Source organism: Platalea leucorodia (assembly GCF_965183815.1).
Source record: "Platalea leucorodia genome assembly, chromosome: 7".
In the NCBI taxonomy this organism is placed as follows: Eukaryota; Metazoa; Chordata; class Aves; order Pelecaniformes; family Threskiornithidae; genus Platalea; species Platalea leucorodia.
This window is the reverse complement of record NC_138829.1, coordinates 7,916,971-7,925,721: the sequence shown is the minus strand read 5'-3', so window position 1 is coordinate 7,925,721 and position 8,751 is coordinate 7,916,971. Positions and strand designations below refer to the sequence as shown.

Here is an 8,751-nt window from a genome sequence, read left to right as displayed (position 1 = left end):
TAAATCCGGGTTATCTCCAGTTCACTGCTGAAACATATTATCAACTTATACTTTCCCCTTAGCTAATCATTAAGCATAAGCAACGCTTTGCAGGTTCAAGAAGTTACGAAGAGAATCTCAATAAGTTTATTATACGTACACATCCCAGATAATAAAATTACTTATAAACACTTGCATATACATTTTACGCAGTTCAGGAAAAAAGATGCAGAGATTGGAAAACAACTGAAATCAGCAAATGCACCTTTTGAATTGGGCTGTTTCCTCTACTTTTTTCCCAGAAGAAAAGTACATGATAAAAACCCATTTCTATTCTGTTGGTTACTACTCAAATGCTTATTTTCTCTTGCATTGGTAATACAACAGCATTAACAGTACAGACAAAAATGTATTTGTTTGCTGAGCTGTATCTGGGTTAGATCCTGCTTTGTGATACAAAGCCCCAGTAGTGCAAAGCAGATATTGTGCCGGCTTATCTAGGCAGTGGAGAACAACCCTCCTGCACAGGAAAACCACCAGTCTCACCAGAAAAATGATGCTTAGACAGGTAAGTGATAAGAATATATAAAACCATGGCCTGTAGAATAATTTGTATCACCTATACCAGAAGTCCTTCTACATGCAGATTATTCTGTCTGCCTCCCGAGGACAGACAAAGCCTGTCTGTGTCACACCAAGTGATAACCTGTGTGTATCACATCGCTGCCCCACAGGGTCTGGCTAGCCTGGATGTGATGCAAACCAGCATCGAGGCTCAATTTTGGTCAAACAGCCAGTGCCAAAATTTGCACTAGTTAGATTCGCACAGCACCGTTGAAGGGAAGGAGACGGCTGTAGTGCAGGAGGAGGCAGAATTTGGTGCCAGGTCTCAGTAAATGAGAAAAACAAAACATGAAGTGATTCAGTACAGACAAACCTTTTCAGCAAAATATTTCCCGTGTCTTGCTGTCATCAGCAGGAATGGGAAAATGCCAGTCCTCTCTTGGAGAGCGTGGGGAACAGCAGACTGGGCAGCTGACAGTATTTGAAGATCTCAGCGCCCTGCTGCCTACGTACCGTCACTACACTAGACGATTAACATCCTCTGCTGTGTCGCACGCAGCATCGCAACAGCTAACAACTGCTAAACTTTCAATAGTCAAGCAGCAGACTAAGACACGACCCCTGTCCATCGCCTCCACGACTTCAACTCTCAGAGACAGGAAAAAAGATTAAAATGGAAAATGACAACGTAGTCTGAAAAGTAACTACATAAAAGTGTCATCACCTCATCCGGCAAGCCTGCTCCTTGCGCTGTTTTCAGTTAGAGGCAGGAAGCGCAATACTTTTCTCTGGTGTTAGTTCAGCACAGCCAGCAGCCCCTCGAGGGGGGTCCCCTGGATCCTATTCCTTGCCTGCAGGAGAGCTCACCCCAAAGACGAGGTGACATGGTCTGGCATCCTCTACAGCTCAGTGTGCCAAAAACTGTCTCCTTTCAGATCCCAAGAAGATATTACAGAATAGCATATTTGAAGAAGAGCCCTCAGCAAACTGGTTTGTGCTTAACTGAATTGCAGAGAAATCACAGATCTAAAGCCCTCCTGTGAAATGCTCACAGAAATGCTTTTCTGAATGAACCTCACTTTTAAAAAACAATGTAACACACAGGCAAAACAATGATGCACGAAAGAGTGATTCAGGCACAAAGGTGGACATGTGCAGCTTGTTCTGGTCTTTTTTGGTTTTCGTGATGACAGAAGCCGTGATCTTCAAGTAAACATCTAAACATGCATTGTATAATTGCAATATAAAACTGATGCTAGTTCTCTCTCATGTAAACCTACGGCAATGCAGGCTAACAAGTGCACAGGATGCCTAATTAAAAATACTGGTAGTGTTTAGTCCTAATACCAATTGTTAGTACAGAAGAACAGTAGTAATGTCTAGGCACTTAAAAGTTGACAGAGAATTCAAGAGTGCTTTCCCATGCTGCCTGAAAAATATATCATCCAGTCTACAGTGGTATCAAATACTTATTTCTCGGACTTAGAAACACGATAATAAAAGGGAGGGAACATGACCTGCATGCAGGTTAGCCTTTCTGTGAGCTATCTGAGTCAAGAATATTTGCAAACTTCATTAATATAAATAAAGGGAGGGTGGGAAAAGAGTTTCCCCAGAAGAAAATGGCATCAAAGTCAGTCTGTGATGATTAAGCCCATGACAAAATGAGCAAGACAATGACCAAAGAGAGGACTTTGTAGGTTTTCCCACTGCTTTTCCCTAGGGTGAATTATTTGGATGCAGAAAATGCAGGACAACCTGGAAAGGCAAGAACTAAACTTGCTTCCCAGGCCTTGCCACCTTTAATACCCATGATTGCTGACACTGAAAAGTCAGGTTAAAGTGTACGTGACCTGTCAGAGCACAGTGCTTGCCATGGGATAGCTGCTTTCTGCTGACTCAGAACAAGGGAAGACAGCCCATAGTCCCAGGACCAGCAGGCTGCCCTGGTAACCACTAGGACTCCAGTAGCGTGTGCCACCTGCAGATCTGTGCCCCCTTCGACTCCTTCATTTCCTGCCAATGACTTTGCTCTTCCTCTCCGCTGCTGTTCTGACCCATAGAAATCCAGCCGATCATCTCCTTGCGCTTCATGCTGCGTCTGTTGTATATGGAGATCATTAGCGTGACATCAGAGAGCTGGAAGAGGGCAACCTGGAAGACGAAAGTTTCCTTGTAGACGGGGTTGGGCTGTCCTCGACGGATGGAGGTCTTGCAGTGAGACATCTCCTGGCCCACAGAGTTGAGCAGGCAGAGCTTTCCATAGGTGTCTACGACAAAGAAGAGGAAATAATGTTTGGCATGGGTGACAGACTAAATGAAAGTCCCAAGCGGTCAAATAACACCCAAAAAACTCCAAGTAGAGCAGCTTTGTCTGCAGTGAATAACAGATGAGGGCTGGACTGCTCTCCTTAGTAAAATCCATGGAATGAGGAGAAGCAGGTGAAAGTACCTCTTCTTGGATTTCCTCGTATTCAGCTGGGGAGAAAAAGGAAGGAAACTGATGTGTGTTTCAGCCCTGCTCTCTTGGAAAGAGCAGGAAATCTGGTTCCCAAGCCTAGCAAACCTGTCTAAGATGAACTGAAACTATAAGCATCTCTATGGATTCTCCACATCAAATGGTGTGTCTCCACCTTCCCTTCTCCTCCCTGACGATCAAGCTTTGTTGGGGCTGTCTTACCAGGGCTTCCCTTGGCTGCACTTGCCTCTCCACCACTCTCCTTTGGAAGAATGCCTCTATGACCTATTATTTGAGATAGCAAACAAAAAGGGTCCTGAAAAAGAGGGAGAGGAAACCTGCATACACAGTGAAATGATTTGCTCTTGCATGGCGAGATCAAGGCCTGTTCCAAATTCTCATCTTACCTTTTTGCTGGACTCAAGGTCAATTTTATTCACTATTTAAGTCAATACAAGAAGTAAAAATGCTTAGTAGATACAGGGAAGGGATGGTCCAAGTCAGTGTTCCTGTAAATTCACCCTTAAAACTCTTGCTGCCTCCTGTATTAACTAGTTCACTTCTGTTATGTGGTTGCTAATACTGTGGTCTCAGGCAGAGCTTTGTGGTCCCCAATGCTCCACAGACCCAGTGTAAGTTTTCACCTTGCTCTGCACATGACGGTAACAGATCACTTTTTGCTAGAAAAGTCCCCTCCTAACCCCTTCTTAATCTGTGCCTGGGTTTCTGCAAGTGCGTATTATTTCAGAGTGTGCTGAAGATAGGAAATAAATAACAAGCCTCCGTCTCTTGTCTACAGCATGTCTATCCTCTTCTGTACCCGTTTGATGTGCTATTTTACGCACTTATCTACTGAGCAACACAAGGTGTGAAATTACACTTCAGGTGTGAAAACACTTCTGTGTCTCCAAAGCAGGGCTCTCCACTCCTCTCAAACTGTTCCACTGAAAAAGCTGTCAGGAGACTGACAATCGAGGAGCAAATTGTGAGCCTGCACAGCTGTACAGCTATCGAGTTACTGCGGGGAAAGTTCAGCACAATCATTAGCTGGGGGTGCCAGCTTGGCTCCCAGCGTAACACTGGAGATGAAGTAGATCTTGCCAACAAAGACCTACTCATTAGACAGAAAAGCAGAGCTCAGACATGAAACAGTTTCCTGATTGTATCCGGGAAGGAAGGAACTGCTTTATCAAGAGGTGGACTAATTCCCACAGTAATATTCAGTGTTGGTGGTGCTGAGGGACTGAAATCTGCAACAGCTTCAGACCCATCGGAAACACAAAGCCCAGGAGATGACTCTCTTCTAGCTCAACTCAATGTGAAACCATGCAAAATAACTACCAGACACAATTTCTTGCAGTACTCGTAGAGATGTCACTTTGCTTTGTGCTGACAAACCATAACATGCACTGAAGCATTCCTCATGTGGAAGTCCTGGGTGCTGCTCTGAGGCTGCAGAGAACTCCCTGGAAATAAAAATAAGTGGGGAGTAGGGGTTTTATGGATTTTTTTAATGTAGTCACCCTTTTTTCTGTGAGGAGGGCATTTCAAAATAGTGAAAAATCTCCGCCAGGCTGATTTTAAAATACAAACGAGCAGCTAATTAGTACAATTCCCTGTTTGAATTTTAAAATTTTTCTTTCTTTCAAATTGAAAGCTTACATTTTCTACATCATTTCAGTGCATTTTCCAAACCAACCCCATTTATGGGCAGAAAGCTGAAGGGGCTTGTTTCTGCTGATATGCAAGAGAGGTGAGTGCTGAGAGCCAGGAATTCGTGGAGATGAGACCCTCTCTATGCTCCTGGCCCAATACCTCAGTTTTTTCTCTAGATATGTCCCTGGTGTCATATCGCTTTCCCCACTACCCTCTGAGAACTGCTTTGCTGAGGGTGAGGGCATTTGATTGGGATCACAGTAGGGGCTGGGAAGGGTCAGCAAGGGCAGAGCTGGGGCACAGAGCAGCACTGGAAAGGTCCTTCCCCGGGACCCCTCGGCAGCTCCTGGGAGGGTTTCCCCAGCCGTGCTGGGGCAGGGGATGGGCTGAACAGAGAAGCAGGACGCAGCCAAGGACTGCCACAAACATGCTCCCTGCTATCCCCCCTGAGCATGGCAATGTGCAATATAACTAAGATCAAATGAAGTACTATTTGAGCTTATCTTCCCGTGCTGCTTCAGGGAAAGGTCATCCACACATGCCTGTACCTGGTTTTCTGAGAAGATGGGGGGAGGATTGAGGTCTAGATCTTCCTCTCAGTAAACCTTGCTATCATCCTTCCTTCTGACTGCTGCCCGTATTGGCAGCTCAGGTGGGATTCATCACACCTAACCACAGGTACATATGTTTAAGCAGTCTCCTACAGAGACAACCAAGTTATAGTCAATACCATCAAAGCAGCATATGACATAATTCAGCAAAGATCTAGTACACAACGCTATCATTACAGATGATTTAGGTTTTAACACTAAAGCAAGTGCCACAGCTAAAACACCTTGTAGGATGCTGTTTCAGGACGTTCCAGCTCATTTTCCAGGCAATGAATGGATGAGTTTCTTGCAGTCATAAACTCTAGGATGTCACATCCCTGACTGAGGCCTCAACTTTTGCAAGTGAGGAGTAATATAGCTGGCTTTAAAGAAAACCGAGCATCGTACGACCAATGACTTAAACCCAACAGAGATCAATGTCAGAAAATTAGGCTTTTTCTTTAATACACATCAGATCTGCTACATAATTCTGCACCAAGGCCCTGTCTATACAGTACCAAGGTCGGTGGGAATTCCGCAGCTATCATCTGGATCAGGCAAGAATGTGCAGGATGGAAGGAGACTATGCTCAGGGCAGAGCTAATACCAGGAGCCCTATGCATCCCCACGTAAACATAGGCACAAAACCAGTGCAAGTGACAACTAAATCAGGCTGCTAATTCTTCTCAAATTTATTCCACTGGGTGTATTTTACCAGCCAAAAGGATCAAACTTGCCTGAACAGAAATAAAAGAGTAGGTGTGGATAATATATTTAGCATCTGAAATTTGCTTTGCAGAGCTGGTACGTATGAGGCTGAGCTGTTATTCTGCTTCACTAACTACATTTTAAGATTGTGGTTTGCCCTTACTGCATTGTGCTCCTTGCAGCATTTTTTCAGGTGTTCCATCAGGAAACACTTCCTAGTTCTCCTCGTGGTCCAGTCTCATCCTCCGAGATGGAAAGCTCTCCCCTTTGGTTGGCTTTGCCAAAGAAAATCCATCCCCGGATACACAGTGAAATTAGTGGAACTACAGCAAGGATGAACTTGAAAATTTACTGAGGAATGTACGAGTGAGAGCATCTATTCATTATGAAGGCAAACATTTTCCATCTAATTACATGCTCAGATTCAGTAATGGCCTCATTACTGTGGTATCTCAGCACTTTACGCTCTTCAGTGTTATTTACTTTCATGCCACCTCTGTCAAGCACAAAAGGAGAAGAGAGATTAAGGCTTACATTCTTTAAAATGCCTAAGTGCTCACCTTCTATTTAGGCACCTATCTCCCTGACATGAAGAACAGCGAGACCTCTTAATATCTGGGAGTGTCTGAGACTGCAGCTTGCCCATGGTTACACAAAAGCCTGTGAAGAAGCAGGAACAAAGTCTGATTTTGCCGAGACCAATTTTAGCACCGCATACACCAGGCTCTCCTTTCCATATAGGTGTTGGAACAGAAGTTCTTGCTACAGATCATTTTTACTCTAAACTCATCTTTCACCTCTGCTATGAGTGGACCGAACAATGTTCACCTATACATAAAATATCAACATCTCTGCATTTAATACCAGAGTTAAAAGTACTAAATCAAGGAATGCTGCAAGAAGCCAGACACATTTTGGGCTGGCGCTGCATAATCTTACTCCAGGGGTTTGGCCAAACCTCTCCTCATGCAGACTGCTCTGTCACCATCAACACTGCCCCAACCATAAAACATCTCTTGAGAGCTCATCTGCAAAGGCAATCAGTTTATCCGCGATCCTTCTAATGACCCATTTCTGTCATCATCCTTCTAAGGGAACTAACTGATAATGACAACTCAGGGGAATAATCAACTATAATTTATATGTTCCCATTTTTGGAGCACGGACCATAGTGTGCATTCTGCTTTCATTTACCCTAAGCTCTACCATTATTAATAAAGCTGACCTGTGAACAAAACCACTGCAATACAAAAGCATCCAACCCCCTGCTTGAATTTATATTTAGAAAGGAAATAAACAACTAAAGACTCCTGACCCCGCAGGTCTGTGGACTGCAGGGTACAACACAGTGCTGTACGGACTTTCCCACCCATGCTCCAGGCAAGCTACCTCATTTCTAAAAGCAGTATAACCATGTCAGCATGCTGCAATCCAGACTAATAACACCCGCAGTAAAATAAAGCCTTGGGCCTAGAGCTTTAATGTCACCCAGCTGACATGCCCACACTCCTAGCCTACATAACGAACGGCAGCATTGCGTGGCAAAGCAGCCCCAGAGCTCAACTCTGTGCTACTCTGTACAGCGCAGCTCAACGCGAGGTCTTGGTTTGAGAGCCAGAAGACCACTGCTCCATTTGTGCGTGGCTTTACCTCCCTATTAAACCCGCAGTGGGGCTGATACACTCTGACCCTGCCTCACTGCAGCTGGACTGGGAAAAGAGCAGGGAGGAGAATTAGGCCCAAGCTTTTGTTCCCAAACCCACATCGTGAAAGTCTGGATTAGGCCAGAGGCAGCTTGTGGTCTGCTCTATATACCATAGAAGAGCTGAGAGCTGCCTAGTATGTCACTGAGGAGCCAGCTTTCCTTCCCCTGTCCTACCAAGTCTCTGCTGCTCAGGTCCCCTCTCCTTCAGCTGGCAGCTCTCATACAAGGGAGAGGCTGGGCTCTGGCAACCTTCATGATGTGTGAGTCATTGAAGAAGAGACCAGCAGCGCTTTTAATTTAAAATGCAGCAGAAAGGTGTGCACTGCTCCCTGGAAGCACTATTTGGCTTGAGGGGAGGGAGCTGCCAGCATCAATGACTTGTTTTGTGCAAGGAGATGGGCTGCTGCGGAGGAGCAGGAGAGGAGGGCTCCCTGGAAGCAATGCCCTGGTCTCTCAGGAAGGAAGGCTGCTTCCAGAGAGCCTCCAAGCTCTGTTCCTTGGTGATCCTCCTGTGCTGCCACAACACCCCATGTCCACTCCATTTTACAGTGCCAGCCCTCACCTGGGACACGCGTCGGGCTGTGGAGCCAGCTTACCACCTCCCTGCACTCTCCAGCCCTGAGGAGGTGCAGCCTTAATCCAGGCTTATGCAGGAAAGCGTAAGACACCTCTCCAGATGTACAAGGTGACTCTCCTCTAATAAGGGCATTTCAACACTTCCCACAACATACAGCGGGCTTTACACATTGCTGCTGCCTCAGAGAAGGGGTGGGAACTTTAACCAAGAGCGTATCAGAAAGCATGAATGCACAGCTTCTCAGCAACAGCAATGGTAGCAGCATGATGTAAGGATGCTTAAGCCTGGCTTTTCTCACCTCCAGCAGTGGTGCCCACAGGTACGGCTTTATTATACAGCCTGTCATCAGGTCTGCAAACACTGCTCTGTACAGTCACTGCAGATTTGCACTAAACGTTCAGCTCCAACTGAAATTTGGAATTAGGAGAGTTCTACCCTGGAAGCAATGGCATTGTCTTCTGCTTGTTTTGGGGTGGGCGGGTGGGGAACAATGATTTTTTTTTTTCTTCTTCAC

General features: G+C 45.4%; 1 protein-coding gene across 1 annotated transcript in view; it reads right to left on the bottom strand.

Annotated features, from left to right (window-relative positions):
* Positions 1–2,499: 2,499 nt before the first annotated feature.
* The window catches only part of SYT16 (synaptotagmin 16), a gene marked incomplete at its 3' end in the record, with an annotated part of 43,713 nt that continues 37,461 nt past the window's right edge, over positions 2,500–8,751 (bottom strand). Inside the window, exon 7 of the mRNA XM_082317137.1 lies at positions 2,500–2,813. Coding sequence (XP_082173263.1) covers positions 2,500–2,813 — 314 coding nt within the window. The remainder of the gene's footprint in view (positions 2,814–8,751) is intronic.